This window comes from Vespula vulgaris, chromosome 14 (assembly GCF_905475345.1).
Source record: "Vespula vulgaris chromosome 14, iyVesVulg1.1, whole genome shotgun sequence".
NCBI lineage: Eukaryota > Metazoa > Arthropoda > Insecta > Hymenoptera > Vespidae > Vespula > Vespula vulgaris.
This window is the reverse complement of record NC_066599.1, coordinates 2,915,864-2,931,914: the sequence shown is the minus strand read 5'-3', so window position 1 is coordinate 2,931,914 and position 16,051 is coordinate 2,915,864. Positions and strand designations below refer to the sequence as shown.

Sequence of the window (16,051 nt, the reverse complement as noted above, 5' to 3'; positions counted from 1 at the left end):
AACGAACACCGATCACTAATAACCTACCATCGATAATCGATCCTTTTTAACCTTTTTTTTTTCTATTCATTTTACAAGCAGCTTGGCGAGATTATTAATTTGTTAAAAACAAAGTGCTTCTCTCTCTCTCTCTCTTTAATAAGAAGTAAAAAGACGAAAAGAAATTAAAGAAAAACAAAAAAAGCTTGAAACATCTTGTTTTTTCATTTGCAATAATGTAAAGTTGTTTTATTATTATATGTAAATATAACGACGCTCAAGTTTGTCGCTGCAAGTAGTTTCTACCTTGTATATGGCCAGACTTCCTATGTAATAAGAAGAAATCTAAAAAGAAGCAGCGTTTTTATAGATCGTCTAACGTTTACGTTAACGATCTATTTCGTAACACAAATATGCACTACTAGGCCCTTGTTTTCGTTGACATTTACTACTGACCATGTGAACACGCAAATGCGATCGTGGTCTCACGTTTATTACCACCATTATGTTGATTGATGCTCGATCGGGTAACCAATGTAATAATATCTATCGCGATATTGGTATACGATTACATATATGTGTAGATATATACATACATTTTGAGATGCTACATTCTGGAGTAGCATAAACACGTGTACAGTGGAAATGTTATTTATGCAGGTGATAGTGATTTTGAAAATGACAGTGATTTACATTTTATAAACTTAAACTCTTTTATATGCTAATCATTTTATGTCCATTTACATAATTTCATTATCATAATCATTTTTCACGTCATTTCATTTACATATATTCATTTTACATAAATGCTACCATACTTTGTTAATAATTATCAGAAAAAAAGAAAGAGAGAGAGAGAGAGAGAGAGAGAGAGACAAAGATCGATTATTTATCGATATAATAAATATTGAATGTAACGCCTGTCGATATGCAACACATTAAACTTTTGTCGATAATGTTTATTACGAACGCCATCTATCAATAATAATCCTTACAACATGTAAATTATTAATACACGTTTGTATAAATGAATAGTCTGTCTACAGGGGCTCAAAAAAATTATTTTATATAACAAAACGAGAAAAGCTGTTTTTCAAATTATTTTATTAAAAATCAAGGATAGATTTTTCATAGAGGGACTTGTTTGGCAAATATCCATTCGTTTTGTCCCTTCGTGAGAAAATGGTTGAATCGATGAACGCTATAAAAAAAAGGAAAAAGGAATTACATTTTCGTTATTCCGTTAGTTAAACTGAAACGACGAACTATCGATAAATACGATAGAGACACATCGTGGGACACAAATGAAATTTCCTGATGCGTATACGTTGATATATAAAAAAAAAAAAGAGGGAGGAAAAAAAGAAACAAGAAAAAAATATAAATAAAAGAAAAGAAAAATAAATTGTTTTCGGCCGACCCACGGACCGAAAAGTGAATAAAAAAAAAAAAAAAAGAAAAAAAAACCAGCGAATGAGATCGATTCGCGATTCGTTCGATACTCTAACGTAACGTTATATTTCTATGGACTAATATTAAAAGATTTTAAAAAAATTAATTTGAAAAAAAAAAAAAGAAATTTCGTGATAGTGATGAATATTTTATGATTCGCACAAAAACACAAATGCATTTCGATAAATTTATTTATGAAAATATATTGAATATTGAAAATTAACGTGGCAAAGTATCGCTTACGCGAAATCTTCCTGAAGTTTAAACGAGATGGAGAAACGTGTACGTACGAGATACGATAGTTAATTATCTCGATTGAATCGACATCGAAGATCCATAGAAGGAGCAAGAGAGAGAGAGAGAACGGATGTCCATAATTGAAATGCGAACTAATTCACTGGAATGTTCGAGTCAACGAGTCGCCTAATTGTCACCACTAAGTCGCTAACGAGTTACGTAGCGTAGCCTGACTTAATCGTTCGATTTACTTCATTGGATTGCAATTGCAATGTTTAATTGTATAACTCTCATCTTACAATTTAGTAGAACAGTGCATCATGCGTTTCCGGTAAGATATTCTTTATTTTTCTTTTTTCTTCTATTTTCTTTTTTTTCGAACCTTTTACGATCTTCCCTTCGTACAGAGATAAGAGGATATGCATATGCATTAAAATTAACACGTTTACATTACACTTTACGTATATAATATTTAAAATGTCCAGAAGATTAAACTTACGGATTAGATTAATTTAATGTTTTTTATTTATTTACAAAGGAAAGATTAATTTGTGTTTATTCCTTTTTTTTCTTTTCTTTTGAAGTTATAAGTATTAATCGTTTAAAAAAAGTTAGAATACAATGATATACGAAAGGATTTTGGTTCTTAAAAAATAATTATAAAAATAATTAATAAGTATATATACATACATATATATATATATATATATATATATATATATATAAGGTTAGAGATTAGAATACTAAAACTAGTTTGATAAAGTTTTGACTTATAGACCAATATTTGAAGCATTTAAACCACGAATAGAGAATATCATCGAGTTTGTATATAAACCATCGTTCTCTCGGCCAATTTGAAATATTGGCACAAGGCTTAATAGTAAACTCCGGTAAACCGGAAATGTTAGAGATTAGTATACTAAGACTCGTTTATTAATTATTTCCCGATGCTAGTATTACGCACTTATCAGAGAGAAAATTTCAAGCTCGTCCGTGGCTCGTTCGTTCGCGCTCACGGTATTCAAAATGTTCGTGGATCTGGCTATCCTCAGCATGCGTGTCGTTTATTGGATAATATCGAAGTTTCCCACGATACGTGGTACGGGAGAAATTGAAGGAAAATTTAATTAATGCTGCCGCACGGTCGTGAGAGTACCAGGAGGGTGGGTGAACGACTGAACGGAAGGGGAAATAGGGGATGAAGGGGAGGAACCGGGACGACGACTGACGCACACGCTTAACGCACGCTAATGCACGTTAACGTACGTGTCGAGATGAATAGATCGAATATATCTCGCTCGTTTAGCAAATGTAAATTCTAACGAAGAAATTCACACACACACACACACACACACGTTCACTCACACTCTCTCTTACTCTCGCTTTCTTTTCGTTCTTACACGAAGTAAGAAAAAAGAAAGAAAGAATATCTTTACACGCTCGTATGAAAATAAATAAATTAAGGCGTCAAGTAAAAATACAACATTGCTAATATATTTGATATCAATTATATTAATATCGAATTTATTTGAATTATTAATAATTTTATTTAAAGCTTGGGTCAAGTAGATTTGTTTTAAAAGCTTACGATTACCTGTTTTTTTGTCCCTCTACCGATGATTACGAAATCATTGACGAATGAGAATGTAATGAATTTTGTTTTATTTTTCAATTTCCAGTCATTATCTCGCAAGGTTTACATTCGAAATTATAACACGTTGTAACGAAATTGTTACGAAGTCGGAAACAAGCATACAGACGCACAAACGCACACACATGCGAATGATTCAATGTCGTTATTCATTCGCAAGCCATTACTCGCTCTTTTCCAATTACTTTTTAACCGATGCGTCCTTTCAATTATGCCGTTGCACTGCGAAAAGCAATGAATGAATGGGGGAACACAGACCGTACTACATCGTAAAACACCGATTTTCGCAGATGGTTCGATTTGAAACGGACGGTACGATTGAAACGATTGCAGCTAAACGTAAGAGTAATATAAAGCCATACTACTTCCTCAACATTTTATTTTCAGGAAGGACATTCGATTCTTTAATAAGACATTTTTTATTAAATCGTACTAATCGAGAGCTTTTCTTTCTTTTATTTATAAACATATTTACTAATAAAAATTAAAAAAGCAAGCTGATCTCTCTAATTTTTATACAATATTCTTTATCTTCCGAAATACATAGATTGAAATTAAAAATAGCGTAATATTATCTCATTATACTATTTTTAGTTTTCACCTATGTGCTTCGAAAGATTGAAAATATATAGAAATGGGCGAACGATTATTTTGTCTTTTATCTTTTATCGATAAGTGTATACGCACACACATCTTTCTATCTTTCTTTCTCTTTCGTTTTTATATAATACTCCTGTTCTTTTGTTTTATATACTTAAATATATTTCCGATAAGTACTATCGTATATTTCGTACTATGTCGCTGTGTCGCATTCGATGGATCATTACACGTAAAGCGATCTACGGAGAACAAGAGAAAAGTTCTCGAGAATGAACTCGGTTCTTTTACTATTGAGAAACTCTTTTGTACTATTTTTTTTTTTCGATGAGAGAATAGAGATACAGAGAGAGAGAGAGAGAGAGAGAGAGAGAGAGAGAGAGAGAGAAAGAAAAATAAAGAGAGGAAGAATTTTCATCGACAATTTCGTATTAAATACAAAGAAAGATCGACTATCGTATAGAAAGAAAGAGAGAAAGAGAAAAGGAGAAAAAGAGAGAAAGACAATATTAAATAAAACGAAAGATCATCTATCGTATAGAAAGAGATAGACAGATAGACAAATAGATAGAGAAATAGAAAGAGATAGATATAGATAGATGGATGGATGGTTAAATCTTAAACGACTATTTCCACACTGGCAGATAATTTGAAAATAACTACGTGTTATATGACTTAGTAAGATGATTCATAAGAATTGAATTTCCGCTCGAGTTATCTCTCTTTGAACCCTTTGAACCCTTCTCCTATCCCTCATATCGAGTTTTTTCACTTTTATCTACCATAGTGATTCTTTTTGTAATTCTGTATTGCAAGTATCGTGGATCGAAAGAAACTATCTGTTCTTTGAATCGAGGAAGAGAGAAAAAAAAGAAAGGGATAGAGAAACAGAGAGAGAAAGAGAGGAAAGGAGATAAAAAGTAAAAAAAAAAAAGAGACACACACAGAGAGAGAAAGAGAGAGAGAGAGAGAGAGAGAGAGAGAGAGTTGAAGGATTCACATAAGATCCTTTTAAATCCTTACGAAGTTTCGTTACAGAAAGAAGCTTATATCCAATATGTCGGAAAGATATCGATCATCGGAATATCTTGTAAAAAATATTCTAATATCGCGGAGATATCATTTGAATTTCTCTTGTTAAATGTCATTCTATGTAATACACCGTTCCTTCCCCTATCATAAATTCGATCGATCGAATTGAAAGCTTTGGAGCTTTCGAATCTTCTTTTTCTGTTTTTATTTTCTTTTTATTTTCTACTTTTCTTCTTCTTCTTCTTCTTTTCTTTTTTACTTTTTTCTTTTTTTTTCAAATCACTTCGCTTCTAACATTCCTTTCTCGAGGAAAATTTTTCTCCGATTCTCTCTCCTTTTTTTCGTTTTTTTTTTTTCTGCTTATCAATCTATCCCAACGATGCCTTTAACACGATTTTCCATTGGAATTTAACTTTTATCGGTATACATATTTATATTATTTTTAACGAATAGGTATGTTGTAAATAATAAATATACGTTTTCAATATCGGAGAATATATTCACGCAGGAATGTACATGAACATTTCTGAAATTTTATAACCGAAACTAAACACGCGTGAACACGGGTACCCTTTGAATATACATGCGAATACATCTCTCTGTAACGCGTAAACGAACATATATAACTCACGTTCATACACACACATATGTACATACAGAGAGAGAGAGAGAGAGAGAGAGAGAGAGAGAGAGAGAGAGAGAGAGAGAGAGAGAGAGAGAGAGAGAGAGAGAGATACACTCACACACACGTTATATTTGTTCAACTATATGGTAGTGCGTTAAGACCGATTAAAATTCATGGAATAATGCTTTTACACGTGGAATTCGTTGTACGTATTGAATTTTTGATAATATTCGTATAACAATTTATGATCCATCCTTGCTCAAGCTCATCGAGAAAAATCATACGATGGAAAATCTATTTCCCACGCTTTCTCGCTTTATATTTTTTTTATTCTTTCTTCTTCTCGGCGTTTGTTTTTTCTCTTTTTCTCTCTCTCTCTCTTTTTTTATTACAATACATCCTTCCTGCGGGTACGCGAACGCGGTTGATAATAGAACGTAAAATTGGCGAATAAAGGACTAATTTGAGTACGACGATTTTTCTCCCGTGTTGAAAACGGGCAACGGTTTGCAGCGTTGTGCTGATTAGTGTCTTTCAGTATCTTTTTTTTTCTTTCTTTTTAATTTTCCTTTTTTCTTTTTTTTTCTCCCTCCAACTGCGACATTAGGCAAACCACCGTGTAGGACGATTAACAAGCATCGTTCGTGTCTCTTTTGAAAATCGCGATGAGACAGATAAAACGTTTCGTTTCATCGAAAGAGAAAAATGATAAAAGAAGGAGAGAACGATGATAAAGAAAAAGATGAACTCATTGAAACCAAATTAATCTTCTCATAAGAATAAGGATAATATATCAAACTCGATCCGATTTAACGTTAGATAACGAGGCATACAAAATTATCGCAAAAATTCGATTTGATCGAGGTCGATCGATAAGTAAAAATCAATTGACTTAAAAAATAATGATATCACGTGCAGGTCTTTTCAATCGAAATAAAAGAAATTTCATGGAACACTTTTATGGTTCGGAATAAATTAAAAAGTAAAAAGAAAAAATAGAGAGAATAAGAAAAAATGCAAAAAAGAAAAGAAAATAAAGGAAGAGAAAAGAAAGAAAGTAAAGAAAAAAAAAAGAAAAAAAAGAAAGAAAAAGAATCTTTATACGTACGTGCTGCATTATGTAGTTCGTTCATAATTTATTTCTGTGTGCGTGTGTGTGTATGCGCGTGTTTAAATTTCAATGAAAATTCACGGAAAATTTTACTCATTAATTTTTTTCTCTTTCTCTCTCTCTCTCTCTCTCTCTCTCTGTCTCTGTCTCTCTATTTCTCTTTTCCGTTCTCACTTCTTCCTCTTTAATTCGAGTATCAGGAGGATATAAATCCTTCTTTTGGAATAAGGGTGGAAGGGATATTAGTAATCTTTTGAGAACACAAGGGATGAAATCCCATGCGTGTTTTAACTTTCTTTTTCGCCGTTCGTCACTTATATCTCGTTAACTTTTTTTTCTTCTTTCGCGGAACTAGTGAAGAACAATAAGAAAAATAGCAAAAGTGAGATAGAAAGAAAGAGAAAGAGAGAAGAAGGAGAAAAAAGAGAAGAAAGATACAGATAGATAGATATGGCGTCCCAATGGTTACTATAGAGATACAAACGACCCTACTGACTTTTCTTCGCCAAGAATCAACATTCTTACAAAAGTACTCGTTGTTTCTCAACTTCTCTTTTTTTTTTTTCTTTTTCTTCGTTCTTTTTTTTTTGCTTACTATTGATACAAACCGTAGAAACAGAATAGAAGAAAGAACTACTCCTCGTAGACCGATACATCCTTCTTCTATGTATTTCTCTTGAGCTTGCTCATTGATACACAAGAGACTTTTGTCTTAAAAAAAGAAAAAAGAAAAAAAAAAAAAACATGTCTCGAATAAATGCGTTTCTATATAATTCTTTTCTTTTCTTTTCTTTTTTCTTTCTTTTGCAATCATCAACAATATATCGTCCTATTTGTTACTCACAGATATAGACATTTCGTTTCGCTTATTATACGCGATAAACAATCCTGCGAAGTATTTTAATCAAATGATTTACGTAGCTACGAAATAGTTAGAATCAACGATGGTTTACGTATATCAAGGATTTAATTAATTTACGATTTATCACCTGCGGTATATAAAATTGCTAATAATTTTTTTATTTCTCTATGGTATTGACTAACTAAAGATTTTTTGTTACGTTTTTGCGAAAAAAAAAAGATTCGTCAGCGTTGAAAATACTGACATTGAGATATACGACGATAACTATTCCATGACGTAGGCCGCCATGTTATCGTTATTGATTATATTTGAACTTTTGTCCTCGAATGAACTTTTAACAAGAAAAAAAAAAAAACAAAAAAGAAAAGAAAAAAAGAACGAGAATGAGAGAGAAAGACAAAGAGAAAAAGAGAGAGAAAAAAGAAAAAAAAAAAAAAGAATGAAATTTTATCTCGATATATAGGCTTACTTTGAACATTACTTTCTTTAATAAGTTACGTATGTATCTCATCCTTGTTTTAGTCAAGAAAACATAAAAATTTCGCTAGAGTTTCCCTTTTGAAACATCACGTACGTGCTGATTTCCTCCTAGTCTTTTTCCTACGTAGTCCTCTCTTCAACGATTTTCTCTCTCTCTCTCTCTCTCTCTCTCTCTCTCTCTTTTATTTTATATACCTACCCTCTTGCTCGCTTTCTTTGCTTTTCTCTTTTTCTTTCTACCTTTCGTACGCATCGAACGAGCTTCACACTCGTAGTCGACGAGTTTTCAGGACCATTTCAGAACGAGTTTTTCCCACTGAGTTTCGAGGTCAAATTTTATTAAGGCACTCGTTGGCCCAGAGAGCTAAAACGAGTCCTTCAATTTACTGTAAAAATGATACCGTCGACCGTCGTGGCACGTGATCATTGCTCTCCAGTTTTCTCTCTCTCTCCCTCTCTCTCTCTATTATTTATTTTTCTTTTATTTATTTTTTCTTTCTTTGCTTTATTCATTTATTTATTCATTCATTCACTTATTTATTTATTCATTTATTTATTTATTTTTATATGTATGTATATATATATATATATAACATATATTTTTTATTACAATTCCGCAATCACGACGAATCCCGAAACGTCCCAACTTTCAGATTAAATCCGATCGAGAATGATTGTTTTGACAACGAATACTCCCTTTTAATTCGTTTTAAACGAACTCCGTCGTCGCCTGTTTCTATACTTCCATCTTTTATCCATTGTACGAAAGGTTGCCTATCGTCAGGGAGATATAACCGAGCTATATCTTTATTTCAAATTATTTCTAACATTCTATCGTTAAATCGTAATAAAACATAGAATACTCTAGACAATATTTATCAATATTAGGCTAAAATTGAATCGATGAAATTATTCGAGATTTTATCTTCTTTTTTTTTTCATTATTTCTTTTTTTTTGTTTAAATTAAACTCGAAGATCGAAAGAACGATACTCGTATTATATTATCGTATAAATTCACGATAAAACTCTTTGTAAAAAGAGATATATATAATATCTCGTATATTTTCGTTAAATTATTAACGAACTGATCTAACAATTAATATTTTCAGGAGTTTACGATTTATTATTTAATTTTCCATTTGAACGGCCCGCACTTTCGATACGATCTTCTTCAAGCCCCTTTTGCCGTTTGCCTTTCTCAATAAAATCGAGTAAATTACCATACGAATGGATTGAAGGTAGAATGGACGATTTCTCGTTAAACCCAAACTTCCGACAACGAATTAGAAACTTTCTTCAGGGTTGGTCTAACGTTATTACGGGTAGCATTAGATTTCTAAAATGTTATCATCAATCTGCGACGAGGTTCACGTTTAAATTGATTTAATCGGATATCGTGAAAACTTTCTATGATACACGATCCGTTTTATCCGTTTGCGTTATGCACTTTATATATATTAAATTTTGCCAGAGAATTTATCTGAATTGATTTCTCTCTCTCTCTCTCTCTCTCTCTCTCTCTCTTTCTATTTTTTTTCTTTCTTTTTTTTTTAACGAAGTGAATTCCTCTTAAAAACAGGATCGTGTTTTCATTTTCCTTTTTCTCTCTCTCTTTTTCTCTCTCTGCCTCTGTCTCTTTTTTTCGAACGATCACATACGCTTTTCCAGGAAATACTACATCTGAGATTACGATGATCCTGTACTTCAACATTTTATCATACGTAAGGATTCGGTGTTATCAGCTATTTAAAAAAAAATTTGTGTGTCTGTGTATCTTTTTCAGGTCGGCCAGTTCCTTATCATGCGATGTCGTTGCAGAGCCCGAGACTTCGACATTACAGGTCGAAACAACTAATTAGATATATGCCTTCTAGAAAAAAAAGTATCTTTTTTTTTCTCTCTCTCTCTCTCTTTTTTTTTTAGATACAAGTTTTATTATTATCTGCTGAAATACGACATGGCTCTATCGCTCTAGTTATAATTGTGCATTCATTTTTTATATACGTAAATATATATCTATATATTATATAGATATAGTTTTACATATGTTATATGTATATATATATGTGTGTATATATATACATATATGTATATAGGTATATATATATAGATCAAGTTGTTATTTGCATTCACGCTTTTTGGAATGAAATTCATCGCTCGATTCTCGCGATTTTTATATCAATCTCTGCGTTTTTTTATTTATTTCTATTATATATATATATATATATATATATACTTACTGACAAAAGTTCAGTAACCAAATAATTCATTCGCCCATTTTTATATATTCTTTATCTTCCAATAATACATAAGTCGAAAGTAAAAATAGCATAATGAGATAATATTTCATACATCGATAAATATTATTATACTATTTTTTATTTTCAATCTATGCATTTCGAAAGATAAAGAATATTTTATAAAAATGGACGGACGATTACTTCGTTTGTTCACTTTTGTCAGTAAAATGTATATACGTAGACACATACATATATACATACATATGTATATATATATATATATATATATTGATATGTATATTAAAGTTAAAAAATATTATTTATATTTTAGCATCGTTTGTTATGACTTAGAGTATCTCTTGTTGAGCTCTCGTTTTAATCACTTTCCTAATTAAAAGAAAGAAGCGTGGTTTCCTTTTTAATCAAGAATAAACAAAAAGACCTCGTTAAATATTGTTTATATAAATTATCGAACGAACTTTTTCAATCGTTATCAATTAATAATAAAAATATGGAAATCTCTTTGTGTTTCTTGCTTCTCTTTTCTTTTCTTTTCTTTTCTTTCTTTTTTCTCGGGCAAAAAATAAGAGTAAAAGAAAGAAATCACGTCTTCGATGATCTATCTACCCCTTCGTTAATTCTCGATTTTTCTCTATTTGCATGGCCTGATTGATTACACGTAATATTTTATATTGTTGGAAATTGCACTCTCTTCCTTTTTTTTCCTTTTTACTTTCATTATTAATTAGAGAAGAAGAAAACAGAAAAAATAAGAGGGAACAAAAAGTTAGAAGACGAAGAGAAGTATATCGTCGATCGTTTTATGTCGGCTTAAGCCGAGCCCGCGTTTTTTTTTTCCATTTTCAGGACCATGACAGCGATCTGCTTCGTGTGTAACCTGCCGATCCTGAGTCACCAGGTCGGATTAATATGGCAAGGAGGAAATGGTTGGGACGATCTCATGCGAGAGCAGGTGGAGGAGACAACTTTGAGACAAAGATTAGGTTAGATTCATCATTATTAATTTATTTCCAAACTAATACGACATAATGTATCATCGTTCGTCTATCGTTATATTTCAAGATTGTTCAGAAATATCTTTTCTTTTTTTTTTTGTATACTTTCTCTCTTTCTTTCTCTTTTCAAGACTCAATTAAAATCGATACTTACAAACATCGAACAACTTAGAACATCGAGTAATAATAAAATTAGAAAATCATTAAAATTGCAACATGAAGAACGTCGATTCATTCGTAGATGTAAAAAAGAGTTTTGTTGAAATATTTGACAAAGAAAAAAAAAAAGAAAAAAGAAAAAAAGAGAGAGAACAAATATTCGAATAAAAATACGTTGGGGTAAAAAAAATAGTTGGGCAAAAATGGAAAAAAGAAAATTAAAAAAAAAATAAATAAAGAAAGAAAGAAAGAGAAAAAAAAGACAGAGAAACGTAAAATGAAAACGAAATTTGTCAATTAATGAATTTCATTTTTTTTCTTTTTTTTTTTTTTTCTTGTCCACTTTAGGTACAGGAAGAAGAGACTCGGCGACACAGATCACGTCGATATCACCACCAAACGAGATCCAGGAATCATCGCCTACGAATCAACGACGAAGAAGGTCGAGTTTGGCCCAATTGACGGATATAATAAGAGAATGGGGTGGTGGAGGAACAGGTGGAAAAAGTGGGCGTAGTAGTAAGCTGTATCGTAGAGAAACATTGGCCGACATTGCTAAATCTTTACCGTGGTCGAGACAGACAACATCGGACGCTAGTCATCTTGCCAGTTTGAGAAAAAAACGTGAAAATTCGGAGGACAGCGGTATAAGGAGTCAAGCTTCTACAAGATCGAGAAAGGATTCGACCATAAGTGATTTTAAAAGTGATCTAGCCAGATTATGGAGTAAGAGAGATGTTCAACCGCAACAACCACCAACTGTTATCTCACCAACACCAAGACGAGGTGATAATCATTTGTGTGTGTGTGTGTGTGTGATATGTATTTACATTATATATGTGTATGCACATTATATATTACATACACAATATATATATATATATGTGTGTATGTGTATGTATGATAAATATGTATTTACATATACAAGATATATGTTGGTTTGTTTTTTAATTTTTTTTTTGTCTATTTTCTTTTTATTAATTTGTTTGTCTATTTGTTTGTTCTTAAAAGATTTTAATAATAAGAGATTTTGATTTAATCGTAGGTTCGGGCGAAAGTGCAAGATCGAGAAGGGATTCCATTATAGCCGGACAAATTCCTAGTCCAAGCGAGCGAAGGCACAATTGCCGTCATCACAAACGTCGACAATCTCAACAATCGCAGCAATCGGTCGAAGGTGTCGGCGTCACGCCTACTAAATATTACATCAATGATCAAAGACCGAGTGCTTCCAGCACCGATAGCGGTGCCAGTAATATTGCTAGGTCAGTAGGTTTGTAATGTACATTTAACGAACGAATATTATAATAGTAACGTATTGTGTTTACGATGTTTGATAATAGTAAGCAAAGAGAGATAACTTCATTATTGAAATTATATTATATATATTGCGAACTCGTTAAAAATAATTTCCTCTATTTAGAATATTTCAATTTTAAAGGATCTATGAACGATATTAATACACATTTTTTTTCTTTATGATATTGAAGTTCATACATTTTAATACTTTTAAATAATAAATAAATTCTCTACAAATTTTAATACATATTTGATAATAATTTTTTTTTTATTTCGTACAGAGATCACACAGATACGCGTAGAAATTCAACGGACAAGAGCGAAAGGTCGAGCAGTTTTGAATCGAAAAGTCAAACACCAATGCTATCGACGGAAACAAAGGCGTCAACACCCACTACATTAAGCATGACTATCGATGGTAAAGCTATGACTAGTATTGCAACAGAAACTAAAACATCCAGCGTTACTACAGGAACAAGTATGTCGAGTACTTTGACCGTCAATGCGAGACCATCGCCAGAAGTTAAGACTCTTACTTTGGAACCATCAGTCAATACTCCGGCCATTATAATGTCCTCTGTAACACCACCGACTGTTTCACCTGTAACTGGAAGTAGTCTCCCACTTCCTGGCACTTCGACTACCGGTAGTTCTAGTCCAGTTGGATCACCTAGTGTCAATGCAGCACATCCCTTGTTAGCTACTCGAAGAGATTCCACCACGCAAGTACGTCTCTAATATATAAAAATAACGCTAAAATATGTTTCGATGATTAAAAACAAAAAAAAGTTTAAGAAAATATTTCTTGTTATTTTTTTTTAATGAACTGTTTTATACATCGTCGGTAAAATCGATCACGAATATCATCGGTCAATAACAAGAAACTTTTTTAATATCTTCTCATGAACACAGATGTCTCTCTTTATTATACGTCTGTGTGAAAGGGGTTGCATACCACAAGGGGTACAAAAAATGTCTTACCGATAGATGACGCTTGCAAGCAACGTTTATCGACGATGTACGAAATGTTGTATATCTTCAGGCGTGATATTAAATTTTCATTCTATATAAATAATTGTTATGCGTTAACTGGTTTCATTTTTTTTTTGTTTTCTTCTGATATAAATAAGATTAATAATTATTAATAATTATGATCGATCCCTGTCAATTTGCAGTGTTATTACAAAGGAAAAGAAGCATCGCCAAATAAATTATCAAAATTAACGCGGCAGGCAGCGGCAATAGACGAATCCGTGCCTCCTGTTGGACGACGTGGTAGTCAACCAACGTTATCACCTGATCCAGATGACGGAGGTAAGAATCGATAATTCATGAACTTGAACTCCTCCTTGTACTTGCCTTCCGATTAATTATTGAAAAATAATTCATTGATTGGATCTTACTTTATATTTATCAGGACGAAAAGCACGCAGAGATTCGCTCAGTCCGGATTCCGCGTCTTATCCAAGACGTCGTGATTCGAAGAGTCACTTGAGCCCTGATAGAACGGTCGATAAGAGAGATATCAGTCCAAGTAGACAGAAGAAAGCTCAATTGAGAAGACAGTCAACTTCATACGCTCAACCACAAAGGTATTTTATTATTCATATCGATTATATCAAATATCATAATAATATAAAGTATAATACGATGATAGTAAAGTATAATAAATTAATTTATTTTTTTTGCTTATTCATATCGAATGATATTTTATATATGCTATCATTAGTTACAACGTAAAGTAATTATTAATGAAGTGTCATAAGGCAATAATAAGGATCTTTTAGATAAGAATTAAATTTTTTTATTGTCAAAAAAAAAAAAGAAAGAACAATAAAAGCCACTCGATTACGAGATATCGTTTGATCGTTTGCATCAGATCACCGAGTGGATCGTCCTGTTCGTCGAGAGATCCAAGCCCTTGTGCGCGTGCACCTCTTCAACACTCTCAAACAATGCGAAGACAATCGACTACAACCGAAGAGATCCTAATAGCACGTGGATTTCGACGACAAAGCACAACCGAAGAGATGATAAGATGTCGAAATTTTCGTAGACAAAGTTCTCAAAACGAGGACACGGTGGGTCATCCTTACCAAGTAACTGTTCTTTATTTCTTATATACTTTACTCCGTTCAATCAATTGTCCTCGTTATTATTTCGTTTCTTCTTCTTTTTCTTTCTTTGTTCTCGATAAACCAGGTTCAAAGATATCGAGGACGAAGAGACAGTTCGGCACAAATCACCGACGGAACTTTTGCTACAATGACGGTCGAGACTTCGAGCACTTTTTTCGATAGCAGCACTCAGACTGGTAAGTATCCACATAGTTTATATTATTTATATATATATATATATATATATACATAAATAAATAATATAAGTGATATTTAGTACAAAAGCACGTACCAGTAATTACAAATAAATCCGAGCTTACATCTCGCATCTTACATCGTATTAATAAAATACGATGATGATAAAATTCTTACGTAGGACGAGAATCAAACGATTCTCTAAAACGCCTAAACAGACAATTTTTCGATTACAAAAATGACAACGTTAAAACGAGCAAGATTAATCGATACAATTCGAAGAACGATACCCTCTTCTAAAAGGAGACAAATCTAGCAACGTTAGGAAGAACAAATTTTTCTACGATTCGAGACGAACGATTTGAAAATTTCGCGGGCGTAAATAAGCGAAAGGAGAGTGGTATAATCAACGAATAATACGCAGGCGTAGAGAAAGACCGGCTAAGGGATGGTGGCTGGCGGTCGACGAGACGCAGGCGTCCTGTCAGTGCCCTTAGTTCGAGAGTAATCGTAGTGGGTGCAGGTCAGTCGATAGACCAGAGAAACGGCTGAAAGAAAACATAGCCTTTTCTTAGAGAGAAAGAGATAGATAGATAGACGGATGGATGGATGGATGGATGGATGGATGGATAGGTAGATAAATGGATGGATGGATGGATGGATAGACATTGAATAGACATAGAGACAGAGAAACAGAGAGATAGAGACAGAGATATATATAGAAAGAAAGAGAAAGAGAGACAGAGAGAGATAGAGATATTGTGTGTATATACGTGTGCATAATACGTGTGTATACATATCTTTCTATCTCTCTTACTCTTAATAGAAAAGGACGAGCGTGCGTGTTTCGCCGTTCTCGCGTCGTCGCGGACACGTTGCCTTACGAGGGTGTGTATCCTCAATGTGAGAGAGAAAGAGAGAGAGAGAGAGTGTGTGTGTGTGTGTCAGAGAGAGAAAGAGAGAGAGAGAGAGAGAGAGAGAGAGAAAGAGAGAAGAAA

The 16,051-nt window shown here is 32.8% G+C and overlaps 1 protein-coding gene across 8 annotated transcripts in view; it reads left to right on the top strand.

Annotated features, from left to right (window-relative positions):
• The window catches only part of LOC127068909 (uncharacterized), a 117,074-nt gene that overhangs the window by 76,937 nt on the left and 24,086 nt on the right, over positions 1-16,051 (top strand). For 5 of the 8 annotated variants that reach the window (XM_051005300.1, XM_051005299.1, XM_051005298.1 and 2 more), the window contains 8 exons: positions 11,135-11,271; positions 11,791-12,228; positions 12,488-12,707; positions 13,023-13,467; positions 13,917-14,055; positions 14,159-14,333; positions 14,621-14,840; positions 14,944-15,055. In XM_051005300.1, the coding sequence (XP_050861257.1) occupies positions 11,139-11,271; positions 11,791-12,228; positions 12,488-12,707; positions 13,023-13,467; positions 13,917-14,055; positions 14,159-14,333; positions 14,621-14,840; positions 14,944-15,055 (1,882 nt within the window). In that variant the 5' untranslated portion in view covers positions 11,135-11,138. Of the gene's footprint in view, positions 1-9,810; positions 9,869-11,134; positions 11,272-11,790; positions 12,229-12,487; positions 12,708-13,022; positions 13,468-13,916; positions 14,056-14,158; positions 14,334-14,620; positions 14,841-14,943; positions 15,056-16,051 lie in introns of all 8 variants that reach the window. The other 3 variants (XM_051005302.1, XM_051005297.1, XM_051005296.1) reach the window with 1 other exon arrangement.